The sequence below is a fragment of the Dysidea avara genome, chromosome 13, assembly GCF_963678975.1.
Source record: "Dysidea avara chromosome 13, odDysAvar1.4, whole genome shotgun sequence".
Classification (NCBI taxonomy): Eukaryota; Metazoa; Porifera; class Demospongiae; order Dictyoceratida; family Dysideidae; genus Dysidea; species Dysidea avara.
In genome coordinates, this window is record NC_089284.1 from 5,830,036 (window position 1) to 5,851,507 (window position 21,472).

General features: G+C 39.1%; 7 protein-coding genes and 1 long non-coding RNA gene across 9 annotated transcripts in view; 3 read left to right on the forward strand and 5 right to left on the reverse strand.

Annotated features, from left to right (window-relative positions):
- Positions 1 to 5,462, reverse strand: part of LOC136242585 (ER membrane protein complex subunit 1-like) — an 18,385-nt gene extending 12,923 nt beyond the window's left edge. The window contains exons 1-12 of the mRNA XM_066034025.1: positions 5,322 to 5,462; positions 5,105 to 5,232; positions 4,971 to 5,024; positions 4,744 to 4,902; positions 4,313 to 4,400; positions 4,151 to 4,268; positions 3,800 to 3,943; positions 3,189 to 3,404; positions 2,199 to 2,294; positions 1,821 to 1,917; positions 1,555 to 1,736; positions 668 to 793 (exon numbers count right to left, since the gene is read on the reverse strand). Coding sequence (XP_065890097.1) covers positions 668 to 793; positions 1,555 to 1,736; positions 1,821 to 1,917; positions 2,199 to 2,294; positions 3,189 to 3,404; positions 3,800 to 3,943; positions 4,151 to 4,268; positions 4,313 to 4,400; positions 4,744 to 4,902; positions 4,971 to 5,024; positions 5,105 to 5,232; positions 5,322 to 5,410 — 1,497 coding nt within the window. The 5' untranslated portion in view covers positions 5,411 to 5,462. The remainder of the gene's footprint in view (positions 1 to 667; positions 794 to 1,554; positions 1,737 to 1,820; positions 1,918 to 2,198; positions 2,295 to 3,188; positions 3,405 to 3,799; positions 3,944 to 4,150; positions 4,269 to 4,312; positions 4,401 to 4,743; positions 4,903 to 4,970; positions 5,025 to 5,104; positions 5,233 to 5,321) is intronic.
- On the forward strand, positions 5,388 to 6,286 carry LOC136242590 (large ribosomal subunit protein bL20-like). The gene is made up of 5 exons (XM_066034029.1): positions 5,388 to 5,535; positions 5,582 to 5,692; positions 5,842 to 5,919; positions 5,969 to 6,034; positions 6,086 to 6,286. Exons 1-5 carry the CDS (start codon positions 5,467 to 5,469, stop codon positions 6,221 to 6,223), a joined length of 462 nt encoding a protein of 153 aa, XP_065890101.1. The 5' UTR covers positions 5,388 to 5,466; the 3' UTR covers positions 6,224 to 6,286.
- Positions 6,196 to 11,401, reverse strand: LOC136242587 (large subunit GTPase 1 homolog). Its single transcript, XM_066034026.1, has 14 exons — positions 11,246 to 11,401; positions 11,061 to 11,187; positions 10,883 to 11,003; positions 10,569 to 10,655; positions 10,421 to 10,507; positions 10,124 to 10,184; positions 9,991 to 10,073; positions 8,649 to 9,498; positions 8,370 to 8,513; positions 8,182 to 8,305; positions 7,843 to 7,922; positions 7,647 to 7,796; positions 7,282 to 7,338; positions 6,196 to 6,489 (listed from the first exon to the last, which is right to left on the reverse strand). Exons 1-14 carry the CDS (start codon positions 11,345 to 11,347, stop codon positions 6,256 to 6,258), a joined length of 2,307 nt encoding a protein of 768 aa, XP_065890098.1. The 5' UTR covers positions 11,348 to 11,401; the 3' UTR covers positions 6,196 to 6,255.
- LOC136242588 (pentatricopeptide repeat-containing protein 1, mitochondrial-like) lies at positions 11,386 to 15,969 on the forward strand. 2 transcript variants are annotated; one of them, XR_010694579.1, is made up of 6 exons: positions 11,386 to 11,736; positions 13,484 to 13,618; positions 13,855 to 14,610; positions 14,907 to 15,366; positions 15,687 to 15,767; positions 15,813 to 15,830. XR_010694579.1 is itself a non-coding variant. In XM_066034027.1 (6 exons), exons 1-6 carry the CDS (start codon positions 11,419 to 11,421, stop codon positions 15,879 to 15,881), a joined length of 1,572 nt encoding a protein of 523 aa, XP_065890099.1. In that variant the 5' UTR covers positions 11,386 to 11,418; the 3' UTR covers positions 15,882 to 15,969. The 2 variants fall into 2 exon arrangements, 1 of the variants encoding a protein (XP_065890099.1); XM_066034027.1 differs by having other exon boundaries at positions 14,907 to 15,119; positions 15,813 to 15,969.
- Positions 15,868 to 17,374, reverse strand: LOC136242589 (RNA polymerase II subunit A C-terminal domain phosphatase SSU72-like). The gene is made up of 5 exons (XM_066034028.1): positions 17,039 to 17,374; positions 16,842 to 16,985; positions 16,302 to 16,441; positions 16,132 to 16,250; positions 15,868 to 16,075 (listed from the first exon to the last, which is right to left on the reverse strand). The coding sequence occupies exons 1-5, from the start codon at positions 17,101 to 17,103 to the stop codon at positions 15,974 to 15,976; spliced, it is 570 nt and encodes a 189-aa protein (XP_065890100.1). The 5' UTR covers positions 17,104 to 17,374; the 3' UTR covers positions 15,868 to 15,973.
- Positions 16,603 to 16,834, reverse strand: LOC136242592 (uncharacterized). The gene is made up of 2 exons (XR_010694581.1): positions 16,750 to 16,834; positions 16,603 to 16,692 (listed from the first exon to the last, which is right to left on the reverse strand). It is a non-coding gene; the product is annotated as an uncharacterized lncRNA (long non-coding RNA).
- Positions 17,375 to 17,555: 181 nt separating the features above from the next.
- Positions 17,556 to 19,088, forward strand: LOC136242596 (glycoprotein 3-alpha-L-fucosyltransferase A-like). The gene is made up of 2 exons (XM_066034039.1): positions 17,556 to 17,647; positions 17,785 to 19,088. Exon 2 carries the CDS (start codon positions 17,842 to 17,844, stop codon positions 19,021 to 19,023), a length of 1,182 nt encoding a protein of 393 aa, XP_065890111.1. The 5' UTR covers positions 17,556 to 17,647; positions 17,785 to 17,841; the 3' UTR covers positions 19,024 to 19,088.
- Positions 19,089 to 19,745: 657 nt separating this feature from the next.
- LOC136242599 (ribosome maturation protein SBDS-like) lies at positions 19,746 to 21,398 on the reverse strand. Its single transcript, XM_066034040.1, has 5 exons — positions 21,200 to 21,398; positions 21,011 to 21,140; positions 20,756 to 20,956; positions 20,335 to 20,499; positions 19,746 to 19,973 (listed from the first exon to the last, which is right to left on the reverse strand). Exons 1-5 carry the CDS (start codon positions 21,328 to 21,330, stop codon positions 19,845 to 19,847), a joined length of 756 nt encoding a protein of 251 aa, XP_065890112.1. The 5' UTR covers positions 21,331 to 21,398; the 3' UTR covers positions 19,746 to 19,844.
- Between the last annotated feature and the right edge of the window lie 74 nt (positions 21,399 to 21,472).

Genomic DNA, 21,472 nt, shown 5'->3' on the forward strand with positions numbered 1-21,472 from the left:
GTAAAATTAGCTAATATTGGCTGTTACCGATACTTCAACCGATTATCGGTGCAACACTAACTGTAAGTGCAGTAGAAAAGAAACCTTGTACAGCCATTACATAAGAGTAATCATGCTAAATAAACTACCCAGGAACTACATACTCTAGTAACCCATGACAACATGTGATGGCATGCTATAGACATAGGCTAGAATTTGTTATGCTTTCTAACTAATTTTCAATGGACAAGAGAACCATGCTGTTACCTAATGAATAAATAAAACCAAGAGTTAACAATGATAACATCTTGTGATTTGAGTTTCACTTCTACCTCACACTTACATTGCACCTGAACAGTGTATGTACTTTGCAGTGGCCTAGCTACCACTGAGGCAGCTTCCTCAGTAAAAGACACCGCTTGAATGAAGATGGGAATACTCTAATAGAGCAGTCAGGTGTACCTCATCAACTAAACATTTCAGGAAGCACAGTACTGATAGCAGTATCACTAGAAAAGCCACTCTGTTAGTCTGTTCTCTGAAATTTTCAGCACAATCTGTTGTACATCACTATTAACCAACTATACTCCCACACACACACACACACCCACACCCACACCCACACCCACACACACACACACACACACACACAACACGCACACTATTCAGCTCAAACCCCATTGCTGACCTTTCCGTTGCTTGTCACTATGACCATGATCTTTCTCAGACCAAACTGGTCACCCAACATCTTGTCAGAGTCCTGGTCACTGATCCAATAGCTGAGACCATCTCGACTGAAACTGCCCAACATCTCCTAACAGTAGCATACACACATCACATACACATATGATATGACAATTGATCACCCGTATGTACTACGCAATTGGGATATTTAATCAAGCACCTACATAAGAAACAATCTAGGAGCAGCATTTAAAGTGTGTAGCCAGGAGTCAGTATGGACCATAGAACATTGCAAACCAACTGTATACATCCCAACCATAAAGTTCCACAGTGGAGTGGAAGCATACAACAGACATGGATGCCATTCTGTGGTTTGGGAGCATGTCTCCAAGACAATTTTCCAATATTGAAAGTTCTGAGAGTCTAATTATAACAGTGAGCTATTTTACTAAAAGTAATTTAATCCTTCAACTCACATAGGCCAGAAAACTGGCCTAAATACATGTGCCTTGCACAAAGTGCTGTTATCCATCCTATGGCTATGTAATTTACAACATTCTGCTTATGATGCAACAAGAATTAAAATGATACCTAGGGTTTTACCGTAACACTAAAACGGTGAGGCCAAAACTAGCTGTGTAAGTAACTTTTTGGTATTGTGTAAACACGCATTCCCCAACAGTTCTTTGCAGGTTTAAGGGTTAAACTAATTTGAAGGCTCAACACAAATAATGATAATACCACCAAACTATCTGATTGCTTTCAGGGTGATGAAAACCAAGAAATCTTATTATGCCCCTACCCTCCATTTCTAGTACCTATGAAACTCTGATACACTACCACTGTGGTTCCAATTGCTGAACATGTTGCACACAATACACCATTACTCACTTGTATTTGTAGTAGCTGGCCATAAAATCGTTGTACAACCATTGTCAATGTGTTCCCTCCTTGTTCCTTCTCCTGTTGCATCACGGGGAAAGCCTGGGAGCCATAGTGAACAGAGGGCAGGCCAACAAAATCCAACACATTGATTCTAGTTAATGCCTCCTCACGACTCCATATAATACGACCTAAAAATAAGCCAAAAATAATTGAGCAATGCACATAAAAACTCAAAGTCTGGTATAAGCAAGTTTAATGTTACAAAGGTCAACCTGTTTGATGGAGAAGAGAGATAGAACTGTCCTCCCACACAATGGCCGCCCTGTACCCCAATCCATCATCTGTCTTGAGGAACAAGTGAATGGCTCCCTGTAAGATGAGACTAACATCAATACCAGCACTAGGAGATAAGTACAATATCACAACCCATCACGAATGTATGTACATTTACAAACTATGAATTGTGATGTTACTATGGTTTTGGTATTGCAAATGGCGAATATTGGCGGACAACTCCTTCGCAACGGGTTATAAGCGCTATGAAATTAATTCAGTGAATAAGGTCTATAAAAGTGTAGCACACTAGTCCACGTCAATTTCCTTTACACACCAACTATACTACATAGCTTACATGCAGTAATATTGTGTACCTGCACTGTTGATCCTCTGAAAGCTGACAACTCAACTTGCTGACTCAGTTCATCAACTTTACGATTGTTGGTGATATCCCAGCACTCTACAGCCATCTGTTGAATGTTGACAGAATGAAACAATATATTTACAATGTACATAATGGTTTGTAGGTGGTGTCACTACCAAAGTGTGGCCTATACATGCAGATATCTACAGTGTGATAGAGTCAAGACCTTCAGTGTTATTCAATTAGACTAGCAAGTGATTGTTATATTAGAGTAGTTATCTAATCCTTTGAAACAAAGGGGAGGGGGGACCATTGGACCTGTGAAACTTCCCGAGTGCTTCACAGAGCTGTAATTTATGTATGTTTTGTACTATAACAATGGGGTTACATTTCATGGATTGCTTTGATGATGGGGATTCCAGTGATGTATAGTTTATACCAGAAGATAACAAGAAAGTAGTAAATAACATTGTTTTGAGGAAGACGCTGTTTATTTATTATTCCTTATTCGAAATATACACGGCCATAACATCCACACACTTCGGTACATGGAATTGAAATAAACGTTATTGGATTCACCACGTGATTGATTTTTAGTTTTAGATGATGGGATAACGCAAGATACAGACGCTTACAGAAGAGGTGTCAAAATTGTGATGTAGTAGAAGGATTGCATGGCATGTTCTGCTCCTATGGTTTGACTAATTGCTGTAGAGGTCAGCCAATGTGTATAGATCAACTTTATAAAGTTTCTCTGTGACTAAAGAGAAGAGTTAGAATAATCTCACCAACACAGTTTACAGGTCTCACAGGGATCTAACATTGGAGTTCAGGCAAATGAGAGTACAATTTCATAACAGACATGCTGGTTGAGATGAAATATTGCTGCTATTTTTTACACTGATACTAAAGGTACCCATCCTTACAAACAGTGCAGGTGAATTTGTGAAGTCTCTATTTTATTGTACTTAAATAAACAATAATATGATTACAACAGTACCTCCTTATCTTTAGGCTGCACAACAACTGTTAACAGTTCTGAATCCAGTGTGCCAGCCATGAGGAGGCCAGAAGGATACTCCTGCACCACTCCAGCTGATTTTTGGGTGGCATTTATCAAGTACTGCGAATGTGTACCGATTAACAGAAACTCATTTCGTCCCTCCAAATTATTAGCCAGTGGCCTCAAGTGGTAGTCACTTCCTAACTGCAGGGACTATACAAATAGAAAACAGATAATGCCCACACCATAACATATAAGGTATACCATAAAGAAATATTTTCACTTGTCCTGTGAGGACCGAAAGAAAAAAAACATTTCAGTAGAAAGATTTTCAACAGATTCAGTATACATATTAAGCCTGCTATTTTAAAATGTTCACAAACTTTACAGAATTACAGTAAGCCACAAATACAGTTGAGTCCTTCTAAGACAACCGATAGATGTAGCAAGTACGTATATGACAATTAGTGAATAACTACTTCATTGAAAACAGCTCAATGAAACATAACTATGCAAGAGTACAATTCGTAACATGTGATGCCATTTTAGAAAATATATTACCTAAGCACATGTCATAGGTGCATGTACACACTGTGAGTTTCACTTACTTCAAAGGAGAAACTACTAAACTTGGCAAGCTCTTCTTCCAGACCTACAGATCTTAACTGACTGGCCAGCTTGTCCAAACACACTAGTACTGAGTGAAGTAGCAGGCATTCCTCACTAAGCCATGACCCAGCAACCAACTCTTCCTATAACAACCAACGATAACATAGTCCACTCAAGTTGTCATGTATCTTTAAATCAATATAATAATTTGACTATGACATTGTTTTGTTTTATACAAAAGACTTCTGTGGAGTGCTAAGGAAGTGAGGTAGTGATAGGGTTGGATAAAAAAGCACTTGAACATTTTAAATTTACTTTTCTAACCCACACGCTACTCATATGTAACTCACAGTGCTCCCCAGCTCTCCATTATCAACAGAGTGTTTGGACAAAACTAACGTGGACTGGCCCTGTACACTAAAAACTAACACTTCATCTCTAAACAGGTGAACTCCACGATGGATGAGTCTATAAAACAGTACATTATCTCATATTCAATGGCCTTGACTCACTTTGTATCAACAGAGACGTTCCACAGCTTGTTACCATTCTTGACACTCACAGCCGTCAGTTCGCCATTAGCCAACACAATCATAGCATCTTTAAAGAGAAGAGAAACAAATGCTTAACATTATAATATAGTTATAAGCTGGCAATGTTGACAAAATACGTGAAGTCCAAAACTTTTGTGGTTTGAACACGTCAATAGCTTAGAAAGAAAATAAACCAATCGGTACAGCCTGTACATTAAACATTGAACTCAAGCTTGAGAATAAAACCTTGCATGAAAAATTTGCCCTCTAGTTATTATATGGAGGTACAAAGTGCTGAGTTACAAAGTAGTGACTTCAGTGCAAATAAGTTTGCTACAGACTGTCTTTATGACAGTAATAAAAGCTACATATAGTACAAAATGAACCATGTATTACACTCAGCCTCATACCTCTAGCTAATATGACCTTGACTTCTCCTAAGCCCCACCCATTGTCCACTTGTAAGCTGGGATCATGTGAGCTCAACACAGCAGCCTCCCATAGCAAGTACCCCGAGGAGATGTCCCATGATCGGAGCAACGTCCCTCCACTGGACACACTGATGAGGACTACAAAAATATGTAAAATATGAATTGTATGGCTCCAGCCGCTCCACGCAAGCACACATTCCACATACCTGACTTGTGATGTAGCAGGTGATCTATCGGATCTTCAAACACACGTCTCCACACTAGGCAGAAGTAGGTAATGATAAACAATGATAATGATATACCGTATGGACAGAAACTCTGTGTGTGTGTGTGTGCTCACTTATTCCACCAGTTCTGGTGTTGATTACAGCCAGTGCAGCATCTTCAGTTGCCACTATTATCCTCTTCCCACTCTGTGATGACTGGTCAAAGTAGACATGCTTCACTCTGCCCACGTACTGCTGCCTCCTGTGGTGGGATAGGTGCGGCTAACATTCGGGTGCCATAGGGTCAACGGTTAAAACCAAGTCCCACTACAGAACACATACAACATTTACCAGTCAAATATCCCAGCCTCGTCCTCATACAAACCCAAAGCACAGTTTAATAACACACACGAGTACAGTAGCAACAGATAGCGAGGCATGACGTCTTCCACGTGAGTCGTGTTGCGCACGATATAGAATTACTGAATTTTTCACAATGGTGAGGGCTCGTCTAGCTCAACGAACTAGATTACGGAAGAAGGCAAAGGTGTTTGCCATGACGAAGGTACCATATAAATATTTTGCACTCTGCTTTAGCAAGATATTTCCAGGGGTTTAGGGGTAGGCGTAAGAATTGCTACAGCCTCGCAGTGAGGGCGGCACACAAGGCGATGCAGTATGCATATATTGGTCGTAAACTGAAGAAAAGGTTTCTGAGATCAGTAAGTGAAATAGTCTGGTAAAGTCAAAAATTTTCGAGAAAATTTTGATAGTATAAATTTCGCGAGTGTTTTCAATTTTATTTTCGCGAAAATGGGCATGCCATTAACTTGGGTTAGGCATCTGTGTGACTGCATTCCTGTTCCTGTAGCTATGGATACAGAGGATTACATATGCTGTACAAGAACACAAACTACCCTACAACACTTTCATTCGCAGTTTAGTGATGGTAAGAATCTGTTATCTGACATACTACATACAATCTTCTCTCCATTCAGGCTCACATTCAGCTTAACAGAAAAGTTCTATCTGAATTAGCTATCCATGAACCAAGGACTTTTAAAGTGAGCAGTAAATCTGTGTTGTGTGATTTAGGTTAAGTTCTAAACAAATAGGCACTAGCTGAAATAGCTAGAAAGAGAAGTCAAGAAGGATTAGCAGCTGCATTAGAAACTAAGGACCCTAAAAGACACCCTCGTTTGGTGTCTGCAAAAATGTCACGACGTAAAAGAATATATGAAACTGCTGTGTAAATTGTATCCAAGCTATGCACACACAAAATAATTCAATTTTCAATCATTTTCTTCATCACTTGATGTTTGATTTTTTGTTTTCTGTTCTTGTTGAAATGTTTCTTCCATGGTTTACCCTGTCCACTACTACTTGCATAACTTGTTGTACTGGTTTGCTCCCAGTTGATGTCTTGTCCCTCAGATGTGTCATCATCACCATGGTGACTAACTGGCCCAGCTACGTGGGCTCCCATTTTGCGTCCTTTACTGTGCATGTTGACTTGTTCCTGCAAGCAACAAATATTTGTAAGACCCCATGTGGTATTGTAGTAGCACATGACCTGAGTCAAATATGCTCAAAATTTTGTCCAAATGCTTTCAGGAGTTTTTCCTAAACTTTTCACCTATTATGCACTTCAATGTTCCCATTATTATGCTCCTAGGTTAGCAACATTTCAAGGGCGTGTCACTCCAATAACTACTGTACTACAATCTGTGACCATGGTCAAAGCAATGGATCCACAAACAGGGTCAATTTTACACAATGGACAATGTTTTCCCAGCAGGATCAAAGCTGCACAAGTAGTGCACTAAAATAGAGTGAAAAGAAATAAATGAAACCCCAGGTCAATGGACAACACAAATTTTTGGCGAAAGTCAACTCAAATTGATCTTGACCGGCTTTGATTGCAGTTGCAGATCATAGTACAGTGCCTATTTGGAGTGACACCCCCTTGACTATTATATTGGAACATTTTAATCAGTGAATGCTCTATTGGAGTATTTCACTACAAAGTGACTGTTCTATTAGAGAGTATCGATATAAGGAGCTATGTACAATGCATTTGAGTGCTCTGTTGCAGTTTGGAGTTCCACTGACTGCTCTATTAGGGAGTATTAATCTTTTCATGGAATTAAGCTCCATAGTTTGAAATATCCACCTAATATGCTAGCATTATGCTGGCATAACACTCCAGCCTATATTATATACTTTTTATTATGCTAGAATATTTGATGCAGGCCTAATGCAGGTACTTTTACAAGTCAAGTGACCCAACAGTCTAGTTTAAATGCTTTACCTGATAAAGAAAGGCTGAGTCAGGATTTCTCATTTGTTGCACACTGCTGCCGGTAACCTAAAAAAGAACACACACCAGTGGGGATAAATTGCTAGTGATCTTTTTAGAAGTCTGACCATACATACTGTTATTTAAAGTACCTAGACACTTTGTGCATCTATAAGGTGTATCGTGTGGTCCTAATAGTAACCCTAATAGTGACTAAATATTTTCGTGGGACCATGGGTACATTACTGCTTATGGTATTAACTGTTATTGTATTGGTGGGACAAACTCTTCAAGGTATAAACTGCATGACAAAAGTTTCAAGCACAAAGGATTTAGTACAGAGCCATTGGATAGTTTTTAATTTATGCAATACTGACTTTGGTCATAGATGGCAGGTGGAAGTCTTGAGATGGATCATAGGTAGCAGTAGTGGAACTGGTGGTTGTGTTGGTAGCTATTGACAGGTGAGAATTGAACAAATCTGGTTGGCTGAAATCAGGTGGAGGGAAGCAATACAAGAGCTTGCCCTAAGGCAAAACATAATTTTATACAAGTAATGATGTCACAGCTAACCATGACGTAGTCTTTGAGTATGTGTCTTGAGGCCCTCGAGCAATCTGGCTGACCATGAGAAGTCATGAACCCACGAACATCTGTAACGAAGTTGAAAGAACATTGAAATAAACATGTACAGTACACTGAGACTACATTATGATTTAAAAGCAAAAATATTCTTTTATCTTGATTTTCATAATTTTGAACAGTGGAAAATTGGTGACTGTTTTTTGAATTTTGTCTTCCTTAAATTGTACCACAAAATGGGTGACTGTTCTATTAGGGAGTTTGACTACTATTGATGAGTGTTCTATTAGAAAGTTTCCTACACATACAGCTATAGCAATTCTAACATACATCCATAAGCATTTAACAACTCTAAAGCATAGACTGGTCTCCTCTCATCCTCTCCTTCTTTAGGTCTTGGGAGTAACAGTCCATAAGTGGCCTCTAAAACAGGCCTTGGAACCCGACGACATACCTATACTGTAGTGAAGGACTACAACATGCATGGAGACTAGATCACTACTTGTGGTGAAGGATACAAGAGTGACTGGTCCCACGTGGTCTCTCATCTGATCAATTGGCAAAATTCCAGAGCAAACCATCTCAGCCTTTGTGGAGACAAATGATGGAAACACCAGTCCAGGACAATCACACAGTAGGACATCATCATCAGCATAAAGTGTCTGTGGAGACAAAAAAAAATTCATATGCAGTAATATATAGTTCCAACAGGTCTACTGTAGGATAACAAGTTCCCCAAAAGGATACAGCATACCTAAACAGGTGGATATGATAAATCTAACAGACCTGTATATTACCTGAAAATGTTTGGTTCTTCCTGGTGTGGCAGACACAGGCACCTTCTTACCATGGATGAGAGTATTAATCGTGGAGCTCTTCCCCACATTGGGGTAGCCCACCATGCCAACAACAACAACAGGTTCATCAGGTTTTTTCTTAATCTTCTTGGAACAAAGTGACTTAAACAAGTCCAATAATTCATCTCCAGTAAGTAGTTTAGCCTTTGGATTAACACTAGCTGGTAACTCTATATTTGACGATGTAACAACTGTTTCAGTGACCTGTGGTACAACTTCATCACCAGAGCTTTCACTATCAGCAGAAGAATATCCTTCCAACTGACCAGCGGTTACTGTTCTAGCATCTTCGGTAGGAACAGTTTCAGAGTTAGGAGATGTTTGAGTTGTTTCATGTTCAGTTGGGAGGTCAGGAGTAGCAATGGCTGCTGTATCATCCACTGTACTGATGTGTTCCTCATCTGAGCAAGCAGTATCATCATCACCTTTAACAGGCTTACCATCCAGTGGTACATCATCATTCTCTTGTATTGCTGCATCATTGTGTGGTAATGTTGCATCATCATGTTGTTTTGTTGTGTTGTCATGTTGTCTCTTGTCGGTGCCCTGAGGCACTTCTTCATCAGTCACCATGTTTACACATTCATCTTCCAACTGGAAACCCCTGGCCACTGCTTGAGGCAACAACTCCATTTCTTCATCTTCTTTTTTTTCCTCGCTGCTCTGGTCTAGTTTGTCATCTAACTCAGTATCTGTCTTTGACAGTTCTTCAAACTTTGCTGCTTCCAAATGGGCCGACCAGAAAGCATAATTCACACCTTCCTTTTCAAAATATTCAGCCCAGATCTCCCTTTAAAACAAACAACAAAATTAGGAGTTGATATTGATAAGAGGCAAGTAAACAGTGATTTAGACACAGAAGTACTAATCTACATGATGGGTATGCATAAGAAAATGTCTAAGTTAAGTTGAACAAACCACAGCTTTCAACTAAGCATAAATTTTTACTGATCAATGAGACAAATACAAGTACAATCCTACAGCATACATTTTATTGATTTCATGGAGGGTAATTACCGGCACAATTTAGTTGAGCACAAAATTTGTAGGCATTAGTGTACTGACCATCCTTGAGTGTCCAAGAATCATACATACACAGCAATGCTGTATGATACGGGGCATGTATAACATTCAGCATGTGTGTGTGTGTGTGTGTGTGTGTGTGTGTGTGTGTGTGTATGTGTGTGTGTGTGTGTGTGTGTGTATGTGTGTGTGTGTGTGTGTGTGTGTGTGTGTGTGTGTTGTGTGTGTGTGTGTGCTTGAAATATTTAATATATCACACCTCTGGCTAGATGTGAGCAAGTCAGCCTTACTCAGTAGTAATAAGTTAGTCTTCATGGAGCACACTTCTTTGACATAATTCTCCTATATAAGACACAACACAATTAACTACCAGAATCAAAACATCACCTCACCAGATCTTCACACCTGAACAGTAACGGGTTACGAGAGTCGACTATCTGAACCACCACATCACTATGGTGATGGAAAGCATGTGTATAATAAGTTAGCCACAACATTACACTATAACTACTGCTATAAGATATTATGAGATAACTATAAGACAAGTAAATTGGCATGGATGAGCAGCACCATATACAAAAACAGTAAAACACTCTAATAGAACAGTCACTAAGGGTATACAATCACTACTAACTAAAATAGGTGTACTGGACAATGTGTACATGCAATAACTAGTGTATACATGATACCTTCTTTCTATTACTCTCCACAGCTGTCTCCAAAAGTCCAAATTCCTTTCAAATGGTGTCAATATCAGTTTTTCATTTTCTTGTAACCTATCATGGTAGTGAAGAACATGCAGGACCATGATATAAGCTAGCAGCACTGATGACTTACTTTGCTAAGTTCCTTCGCCAAGCCAAGAAGCCATCCAGCTCTTTTATGGCCAGTTGATCTGGTGTAGTGTTGCTATCCCATTCTGGCCTAATGAAACACAAGGATTAATAACACTGAATAAGCTATTATACTTATGACAACACACACACACACACACACACACACACACACACACACACACACACACACACACACACACACACACACACACACACACACACACACACACACACAAACTATAAAAGTTAAATATAGCCTCTTGACTACCTTACAACTGGTACATAGTAACACTGAGCATGATGGTAAGCACTCACCTTCGTGGCACACTGAGATATTGCTTGTGCTCTTCTTGGGCTACTCTAATGGCTTCACTCTCTGCAGCAGATGGTAGACCAGAGTTGTGCTCATCTGTCACAAAAGTGATGTTCAACTTCTCTACAGTGAACAAACAAAAATACAGTTTCATGCTCGCATTCAAGTCCTCATGATCACCTGCAGTGAATTCCGTTCCAGCCAACTTTGCTGTACTGAGGAACTCGTTCAGATCACTCTCCTCAGTAACTGACTGCAAGTTTAGTCTACCCCACTCGTACCCATCAGCTAACTCGCTTGTGTGCAGCTTGAGTAAATGTTAAGATGTATTACAGGTGTTCTTATTTCATCTATAGCAAACTCACCCATCCGTCCTCATTTGGCGTACTCTTATTTCTTTTACTCTTGTCTTTAATCAGTGACCTCCCTAACGATGACGAATCGCGTGTCTTCTTAACTTTACCCATACTCTCTGTTGCATCTAAACTTTATCCATTTAACGCGCTTCGATGTGTATTAAATAGAAGTAATTGCAAGCATGATTACCCGTTTGGCATTTGGTAGAGGTTTACTGTACAGAACGTGTTTAGTGCGTCATACGGAGACATACGCTACAAAGAAGGTTACACCCAAACGGGCATTCAAGCCTGAAGCTGGCAGTGCTCTAACGAAGGAGAAATCCAAGCGAGCATCCAAACCAGAAGCTGGTAGCTCGACTGGTAGTGACAGTGATAACGATGATGACACCTTATCAAATAGGATTACTGCTAGTACGCCACTTACATTCAAGCAGTGGAAGGTCTACGGAGGAAAGATCTATGAAAAGAGACTGAAGTACTTGGTGAAGGCTAAGAATGTGAGTTTGGACTACATTGTTTTGCATAGCGGATTTCATTACTATCAATTTTCAAGAAGCATTATTTGCAATCAAATTCCACTTATGTATCTGGGCTAATGTAGGGGCATTGTTTGAATACAGTAATACGTGCAACAATAATGACACACACTACAGCAATCAAATATGCTCATACAGAGATGTAGCCATAGCTATATTAATTGCAAATTTCACTCGCATGCCCTGCAAAACAACTACTTCATGATCAAATGCCCCACTGTTGGGGTATCGTTCCACATCAAATGTGCACTAAACCCCATATTATTCCCAGAGTAATATTGATATATAGGTGTATTATTGTTTGCTGTGTTGTGGGTATATGATGTAGTAGTGGGGCCTTAGGTCCATGGGAATGGATCCATAGAGTAACATCCACCAGGCAACCTGTCTCACATCATTGTCAAGCTCCTAGGCCATCAGTAATTCCATCCCTAGATGTAGTAAAAAAAAAATGCTTTTGGGAAGTGACACACTCACTACTACTTGACTGTTTTATTATAATCTCCAACTTAAAAGGTGCAGGATTATACACTCTGTGAAATTTAAGTAGAGAGGCTCCAACCCACTAATTTATGAGCACAGTCAATGTGTTATTTAAACATGTGGACCTTGATCATTCAGTGCTTTTCTCTGTCATGAAACAGTGAGTTAAACTTTGGTGTGGCTACCTCAAGTGGCAATGGGAAGTACACTCAGTTATTCATATACCTAACATGTTCAGATAACTGAAAAATCCATAAATCAAACATTGTGTGACAATTATTTGACAATTAAGAATTTTAACTATTCTAATAGAACACTCACTACTCAAATAGAGCAATCATTCTCGGAGTTTGACTGAAAGTTCGGTTCCCCAGTAAAAATGGCCCTAATTATATTTGGAATTTTCCTGCCAATCATTTAGGTACATACTTTATACTGTAATATATTTGCACTGTGATAAAATTGCCTTTATGAGGCCAGGAAGCACATGAACACCTACAAGATCCCACCATTTTACTAACAATGGCACACAATGCAAGCACTATTCCACGCATGTGCAATTTGCTCCATTAATGTGTGACCTGAAATAGAGGCCCTAAAAGAATTATTGATAACCTTTATATTACCTGGCGTATACCTGTAGTTTGTGCACATGTTGAAGATGTCTCTGTCAATTGTTAAATGTGATACCCTGGATTTAAAATACTCTAATAGAGCATTCACTTATTAGTAATTAAACTGAACATATTTCTCAGTAGTTCCACTAAAGTAGACAGCTGGTAACAGCCGGTCTTAAGTATGCAGGTACTCTTATCACTTACTACATCACAAGCTAGGCATTCTGCTACACTGTACTTATTGCTGCATAAAAGTGTCTTGTGAGGTGGCACCAAGTCACTGAATAAAATCTACAATGATTTGATTGTATTCTTTTAAGTATGGTTATGTACAAGCCCTGCAAAAAGACACTATTAAACAACAGGATCTGTACATGTAGTTGAGAATTCCACCATCTATATACACCTTGACGCCATGACCATGTAGAAGGTCTAGCGTCTCAACTGGTTTCAGGGTGTGTGCTAAAAAGTATACGCTAGCAAAAAATAGGACCATGAACAAGTAGCACATTTCAGCCAATCCATTAAGACTTTCAGGACATCCATAGTAGAACAGTTCCACTATATAGTACACAGCACACAGAGTATGATATAATATACTTCACTAGGTAGCAAAGGCTATGGAGACACTACAATTGATGAAGGACAGAAAGGTGAACATCAGTTTGTTAGCCTACAACATGTTGATATCTGAACATACCAGGACAGGAGACATCAAAAAAGCATTTAAATTGTTCAATGAGGTAAACTGGTATTAAGGCAATATACAGTGGAATAATACTTGAAGAACACCATAGGATTTCCCTCCATACTAACGACTAGGCTTAACCAGCAGGACTGACTCTATATTATTAATGTATCCAATTGCCTATACAAACGTTCCCATCAAGTTTCCAAGTATTTGTTGGAGTTTCCACTGTATGTTGCATGTAATCCTGCTGTAGCAGTGTTTTGAGTTTTTGCTATTGTCCTGCTTCAGTTAAAGAAACGTTCCTTATTACCTGATGAGTACACTTATACTAGCTTGTTTAATGGCTGTGGAGTGGCTGGTCCCACATCACTAGATATATTTGATAAAATCACAGCAGAGATGGAGCGACGAGAGATCATCCCCAACACAGTCACTTGTAATGCCATGATCAAGGCCCTTGTGATGTGTGTAGAACCAGTGAGGGCTTTTGAAGTCTACGAGTCAATGATGTCTACCTATACTCCACCAGATTTGCACACATACTCTTCACTTCTCATGGCATCAATGATCAAAACCAATGACAATGGTATGGAGTTGGCTATGGATGTCTGGAATGAGTTAAGAGCATCAGAACTTCCACCTGATGTTCACTGTTACAACATGTTAATACAGTGCTTAAGAGACTGTAGTTATCCTGAATCTTGGATAGCTGAACTTGACAGAAGTGATGATAGTGATGAGTTCAGCAGACAGAGGTACTTCCAAGGTTATATTGTGTTGGAATTTACTGAGTATTTTGTGTTGAGACTGTACGTCAGTAAAGATGGTATAAGAAGGGTGTCGTTGGCTGGTGTTGAGAATATTTTGAAAGCAATGGAGAAGGACTCAGTTAAGCCTGATATTAAGACATTCCATTTCTTGACCTCTTTAGTGTCACGCAATACTTACAAGTACATCTTACCACTTGTTGAAAAACATCAAGTCAGCGTTGACGTCAGTTTTGTGAATCGTTTGATGGCAGCAGAAGGATTCCAGAAATCTATGGTATATAAATGTTGTATGTGTAGTGTAGTGTGTACTGTATTTGAGGAATGTATTACAAAACACTGGTGTCCTACGATCCTCCATAAATGAATCCCAATAAACACACAATTTTAAAGACAAAATTCTGTGGGCAATAAACTCTCCCCTAAAGTTGGATCTATGCAGTAATATGGCAGACAGACAGATGTGTGGCAATTAATAGCGTATACAAGTACTAGTGGTAGTTATGCCAACATTGCTTTTATGCAGATGATATTGTGTTTTCTAATTATAGTGTATTACTGTATATGGTTTAGGAGTTGTTGAAGCTGATAGACACAAGTGGCCTCACTCCCAATGTCTATACCTACCAGACTATGGCTGGTAGTTGTCGCAATGGTACACAGGTGCTCAAACTCCTCTCCATTATCAGAGAAAACGGTCACACTCCAAGTGATGTAGTATGGGAGACACTAATCACAGTATTAGCTAAGAGTCAAAATTATGACAGTCTTCTGCAACTTATGAAGGTGTAGCTCATATTTGCATGTACAGTGATTGCTGTGTATTACACACATTTCAGAACCAATCAAAAAAAAATCAAGGAACATCTGTTTTGTGACCTCGAACTGAGCTCTCTTGACTATTTTGATATCAAAAGTGTCCCAACTATAACAGGTGTCCTGATCTTTCAAATCAATTTATGTGCTAAGAAATACTTTGGAATCACTACCAAGTATCCAGAAGGTGTCATTTCTCAAGTATCCACATTAACAGGTTTCACTAATTCTTGTGCAGGAAAGAGGAAACCTCATTTTGGACACTTGTTCAGGCAGTTAAACAACTGCTTTTTGTTACATATCTTTTATTATAAGGAACTAGTAAGACTGATTTACTACTTGTTAGGCCTTTGATGTTGAAGACATCACACATAGCAAACTTCTGTACACCTTGCTATCTAAGCCATTGCATCGGACCATTTAGTAGATAGTAAAGTGTTAAGTTTAGGCAACCACTTTCCATTTCATGTTCTGTTTACTGGACGTATTACACCCGCAATAAAATGTACAATTGATGTGTATCTGTTGCTTATTCAGAAAATGAAATTCATGAGATGTCGTCCCAATGAGAATATCATGTCGACACTGAGTGATGTGGCTGTTGTCTGTTCAAGAAAGGTCAGCCAACCTTTAGAGACAACTATTTAGTTGTTACACCCACAGGGTAGTAGTGACAGTAAGAACTTCCTGGATTACTATAAGTCATGGAAAAAAGATGTTAGAATACAATAAATCTTTTAATAAATAAGATACTGTATACATTTATACAATAAAGGAAATTGCAGTGTTGAATTTTTATTTACAAACAATGAATAGTGAAGTTGTCAATAAAAAACTGGTGTGTGTAGTATAGTTCTTGTATGCTTGTACTCAAATTCCTGTATGACGTCTTCAATGTCATTTTCAACGTCACTTGACTCTCGTAGCTATACAAATTAATAATTCATCATTTCTGATTTGTGTCAAAAACAAACACCCATACCATTTGACATAGTTCATAAATCAAGAAGGCGCCTAATGTGGCATCTTCGTGATTGTCTTTGATCTCAATGTTAATCACGTGAGCAGGAATTGATGACGAAACAGCTCTACTTTGAAAATCTACAATGCGAGACGGTAGACACGGCATATTTTACGGAGTCTATTTCTCACCTTCTACAACGCTATCATAAATTCGTTCTTCTACGGTAATGATCAGATCAAATACGTCCGGACTGTCCTGGAATTTTTCGGGTTTTTCTTTCATCCTCCGATTTCTATCCAGCATCCTGAGTATGCCATTCTGTGTGTAGCTAGGTTGCTAGTTAAGGAAAACTGTCACATATTCTACTTCACACTCCCCTTGAAACAACTGTATTAGCTCACCACATGCATGCGCCTGCACATCACACAATCGTGATTACAAGCGCGTACAAAGGTACGCTAATACATTTATGGCGCGCTTAACACAAACTGGGGGCATAATCAATTATTTCTTAACATTGTAATACAAACCGTGCTTCTATAATGTTCTAAACCTTCTCTACCACCACCAACCAAAAACCTACACAAGAGAGAAAGCACATCAAAGTAGTGTGTACAGATGCATACTTACACTTACCCAACATAGATGTGTTCAACAAGTAACAGTGGGCCAAAACACTCCCACTACACATCACCCGTTTATTATAGAGCGTAAAAATTGAGGGATACTAATTGGGCTCCTTCTCTAGAAGGTCTTGGTACATCTGCTCGTATGAGGTCCCGAATTGGTACACATTCGGCTGATCCACAGACAGACCGGGCAACTTTATCACCGACCCAGTACCGAATGATTTCACCTGAAAACCCTTCTTACTGGAAGGGCACACAATTCATCCCTTAATAGAATATTTCCATTTAAAAATCACCTCAATAAATAATGTGCTTCCATACTCCTGTTATTGTTACTGGAACATACCACAGCGATCTTCATATTTCTGTGTCTTTATCCGCTAACTATTTTATGCTGAATAATCGCGAATTACAAGTGGGGCGTTACGATCAACCGAGGCATAAACTAGGCTACTCAGTAAATCTATGATTTATCTATGTTATATAACTGCCGCTAGTGTATAAGAACTGTATGAGCACCGCCGGTATAGATTATTGTCCAGATCAACAGCAGCTTCCGTCACGTTCGTACACTGTCATCCATTTTATTTACCGCAGCACATGATCCACGATGGTGTTATTTAATTAGAACAATAGCGCTAATACTTGGGGCAAGCTTTGTTTTTGTCAATAGATCATCAGTATTCGTGCGTAAAAATTTGGGGCTTTGACGCTCTTTTTCGTACACAACTTATAACCTGCACAGATAATAGTCTGTTTAAACGAATAGGCGGGCGCCGCTTGGTGCTTTGTTCTATCAATGAGGTCATTATTATTATTGTTTAACTGAGCAGTCATATTAGCACGCGTGTGCTGTACTTATCCTGTGGTACACATTGACTCAAGAGTGAAGGACGGATGATCTGGTACGTACAAACTATTCATATGTAGATAAAGTGTTTTGTGACGTGTCAGATATTGATGCAATGGCAAAGAACACGAGCCTTTCTGCAGTTAACTCCCTATAGTAAACAATACTTTAATAGTTGGTGTTGATTTGCAGGCTAGCCCTTACAATCCGATGAGGTGTTGAAACTGCAATTGCTTCTTCCTAACCATTATGAATTACCTGTCAAGAAAGTACATAGCAGTACTTGGTGTGATTGGAGTGATTATACTTATTTGTGAATGGAATAGAGATTTTAACACATTATTTCATAATGAAGATGATGACTTGACTGTAAATGAAAAGGATGCCACTCAATTGACAAAACGGCGAAAGAAGAATTTGCAATACCAGGGATATGAGTCTTGTCACAGAGCTACGACTATACCACGTAAACTTCTTTGCTCAAATAACAGCACTAATCTTACAATCTTCAGTATCATGGAAAGAAATCTTATTAGACAGTATTTTGCTCATAATGAAGAGGCAAAAGATTGTCGTCTTACCAATGGTCAGAGGGTATATTGTAACTTCACCGCTGATGTGAACTATTTCCGTACTGCCGATGTTTTGTATATACGAGAATGCTTCTCATACTGTATGTCGCCTGCTTATTCTGACCAACTAACAATTCGCTATAACCGTGGACCAGAAAAACGTGAGTGTTGTGGACCTCAAAATATTAAATTGTCTGACATAAGGGTCAGCTACACACTAGAAAGTACGATCCCTTTCCCCTTCATGTGCTGGCCAGATATACAACAGCCTGTGCTAGATGCATTGCACCTTCCACCACCAAAAGGAAGGCATGGGATTGCCATGTTTGTGACCGACTGCATTGAATGGAGATTGAGGTATTTAAAAGAACTGATGAAATACATTCATATCAATTCCTTTGGAAAGTGTCTGCATAATACTGAAGATGGGGTGTCACGGCATAGAGGCACAGACTTGTACAAACCGAAGAAACAAGAGACAATATTAAGATACAAGTACAAATTCTTACTGACATTCGAGTCCACAGTAATCGTTGACTATGTTTCAGAGAAGATCTGGCATGGTTACATGTCACAGACTGTCCCTATCTATTATGGAACTAAAGATGTGTATGACCAGGCACCAGGCGCTAACACTTTTATAGATGCTACAAAGTTTGCCGGACCTAAAGAGCTAGCAGAATACATCAAGAAAGTTGACCGGGATGATGACCTATATCGATCATTTTTCAACTTTGATATTGAAATTACTCGCAAGTTTCAGGAAAAACATTGTCCACCTGAGCCACTGGGGTGTGCTATGTGTAAAGAATTGTACCAGTTAAAACAGAAGAGGTGTGCAACGAAACGTAGTCACTAACCATTTGTGTATATATATAGTACACAATTGTATTATATCAGAATCAGATATGGATAATTTCTTGACTTGAGAGAATCTAAATTTAGCTTTGAGAGGTGGTTGCTAAGACAGGTTCCACTGTAATACACAGCAATTATCCAACAATCTCTGAGGACCATCTGGTGTGTTTAAAAGTCCATCAGGAGAAATCCCTTTAAATTTTGGTTTTGTGTACAAATATCTAAATAGTACTAAAGATGAAGATAAGGATAAGTGAGAGTGGTGATTTCCATGAGTAGTTATACAGCATGATCATCCCTAAAGTGCATAGTTACAGTCCAGCATCCAAAGGATAGCCACATACACCGCTCAGTATAAAAGCTAGCATACATATGCTAGGGCACATTTAACCTCCTGAATAATTTTGTGAATGGGAAACATCTGGTACATAATTGCACCGGATGACTGTTCTATTAGGGTATTAACAGAGTTACTTTGGTTGAACACAATGTTTAGTGTTGTGAATTAGTTGCAAATGTATGCAGATGAAAGGGGTGCACGAGTAGTACATGCACGACCCTTCCCTCCACTCTTAATCCTACAAATATACATAAGAGCCATTAACAAAAATATCTAGAGTATTTATCTGAACAATTTATTATATTCTTTGTGTTCAGTCAAGTAACAGCTGGATATCTGGTGTTCCACTGAAATAGTATAAATGCTCTGTTAAAACTTAGATGTGTATGATGATAATATAATTCTTCTGTTGCTTATAATGGTATAACACTGTAAATTGTAATGATGATTAGTATACAATTTGATTAACAATTTTCATTGCATCAGGTTAACAGTTCATCTCCCTCCAACACTTCTCGTACACTGACCACCTCCACTGAACCCTTTCCCTTAGTCTCTGCTCTCACCACTTCATCTAATTCACGAAACGTTCCTGGATCAACCAGTACTACCTGTCACATAACACATACCAGTTCAACCAGTACTACCTGTCACATAACACATACCAGTTCAACCAGTACTACCTGTCACATAACACATACCAGTTCAACCGGTACTACCTGTCACATAACACATACCAGTACTTACACTCAACAAACGTATAAGGCCCAACACGCCAGTTAATAAAAAATGCATTAGACTTTAACAAGGGTTAATACAGTGAATAGGCACTTTGGATTAAAAGATGTTTTTTCAAAGGTAAAATTGTATTGGTAGAACATAGGGACCACAGAAATTGTCCTTTATAAAGAGGGTATGGTGTCCTTTATTTGAAGGGCTTTTTAGAGATATTTCGCTGTATAAGATACTTACCAAAATAAGATCAGGGTCATGTGACTCTTCCTCAATTTGACAGTTCAGCTGTTTCATCTTCTCCATCACCTTCTTGGTGTCTCTAGCTGGGGCAGTCACCTTCAGCTTCATCTTAGCTCGTTCTATCGGCATGTGATCCTTTAGCTGTCTCATCACCTCTAGAGCCTAAAGTTGTAGGAAAGACTTTATAACTACCATGGAAGCACACACAGTGATGAGTAACAGTATGAACTTGGCCCCATGCCTGATATGGACATCATGATACCAAGGTGTCCAAGTCAATCTACTGAATATGTAAGTTCCCTCATTTTTGCCTCCATGTTCCAAAAGTAAATTAATAAAAATATGGTAATGCTTGCATTTTAGTATATCTTTGATACCATCACAAATAACAGGTTACCATCACACACACACGCCGTACCTGTTGTTTAGAGTTTTTGTGCAGTTTAACAGAAAAGTGGGCATCTTTCATTGCTCGCTCTATTACTCCAACAGTATAGGGGCGTCTTGTATCCGGGTTGACACATTTTGCAGCAACGATTGTTGCTATGTCACGAAACATTGTCTCAAGTTGTGCCTGTCGTTCTCGTTCTGATACCTGCAGCTCTCCTTTAGCCAATATCTGTACTGATGAGGATACAGCCACACCCCTAGCAAGCCCCCACCCACAACTAACCTGTAAACATATCTCAGTTTGATCATCAGTACCAAAAGCAGCTACCAGATCTTCTTTCTTGGCCACTTGACCCTTAGACACATTGACAAAAACTGTCGCAGTTTGCAGCACTTCATCAACGTCTTTCTCGCTGTATAGATATACATCTTAAGTTAGAGCTATGACGTAACAACAGTCACGTGTACTTACGTTTTATTTCTCCACGAAACCACCTTGTTCTTGTAACAAGCGATTTCGAATCGTTTACCGGCCTTCTTCATTCTTACAATAGCAACGTTGGTCAGTCGCACTTGATTGGTGGGGGTAAATATTCCGGCCATGATGATAAATACGGAGCTCCGATTCTTTACGTATCGGTATCAAGCTTTTTAAAAAACTTTTATAATTAACCTGCGCATGCCTTATTAATGGCACTCCCTTCCGCCCATGTAAATGAAATATTTTAGAATATTGCTTACAGAA

Bases quoted from the DNA above. Each gene is read 5' to 3' on its own strand.
- LOC136242589 (XM_066034028.1), bottom strand. From the start codon at position 17,103: ATGAAGATCGCTGTGGTATGTTCCAGTAACAATAACAGGAGTATGGAA. The intron at 16,986-17,038 runs GTGATTTTTAAA...GTGCCCTTCCAG, and splicing joins GAAGCACATTATTTATTGAG to TAAGAAGGGTTTTCAGGTGA. The intron at 16,251-16,301 runs GTGAGAAATAGA...CTCGCATTGTAG, and splicing joins TTATGATAGCGTTGTAGAAG to ATTTTCAAAGTAGAGCTGTT.
- LOC136242596 (XM_066034039.1), top strand. From the start codon at position 17,842: ATGAATTACCTGTCAAGAAAGTACATAGCAGTACTTGGTGTGATTGGA.
- LOC136242599 (XM_066034040.1), bottom strand. From the start codon at position 21,330: ATGGCCGGAATATTTACCCCCACCAATCAAGTGCGACTGACCAACGTT. The intron at 21,141-21,199 runs GTAAGTACACGT...ATATCTATACAG, and splicing joins GTTTCGTGGAGAAATAAAAC to CGAGAAAGACGTTGATGAAG. The intron at 20,500-20,755 runs GTACGGCGTGTG...CTACAACTTTAG, and splicing joins ACAAAAACTCTAAACAACAG to GCTCTAGAGGTGATGAGACA.
- LOC136242590 (XM_066034029.1), top strand. From the start codon at position 5,467: ATGGTGAGGGCTCGTCTAGCTCAACGAACTAGATTACGGAAGAAGGCA. The intron at 5,536-5,581 runs GTACCATATAAA...AGATATTTCCAG, and splicing joins AGGTGTTTGCCATGACGAAG to GGGTTTAGGGGTAGGCGTAA. The intron at 5,693-5,841 runs GTAAGTGAAATA...CTGTTCCTGTAG, and splicing joins AGAAAAGGTTTCTGAGATCA to CTATGGATACAGAGGATTAC.
- LOC136242587 (XM_066034026.1), bottom strand. From the start codon at position 11,347: ATGGGTAAAGTTAAGAAGACACGCGATTCGTCATCGTTAGGGAGGTCA. The intron at 10,185-10,420 runs GTATCATGTATA...CCATCACCATAG, and splicing joins TGGAGAGTAATAGAAAGAAG to TGATGTGGTGGTTCAGATAG. The intron at 7,797-7,842 runs GTTAGCTGTGAC...GTTTTGCCTTAG, and splicing joins TACTCAAAGACTACGTCATG to GGCAAGCTCTTGTATTGCTT.
- LOC136242588 (XM_066034027.1), top strand. From the start codon at position 11,419: ATGATTACCCGTTTGGCATTTGGTAGAGGTTTACTGTACAGAACGTGT. The intron at 13,619-13,854 runs GTAAACTGGTAT...GTCCTGCTTCAG, and splicing joins CATTTAAATTGTTCAATGAG to TTAAAGAAACGTTCCTTATT. The intron at 14,611-14,906 runs GTATATAAATGT...TATATGGTTTAG, and splicing joins AAGGATTCCAGAAATCTATG to GAGTTGTTGAAGCTGATAGA.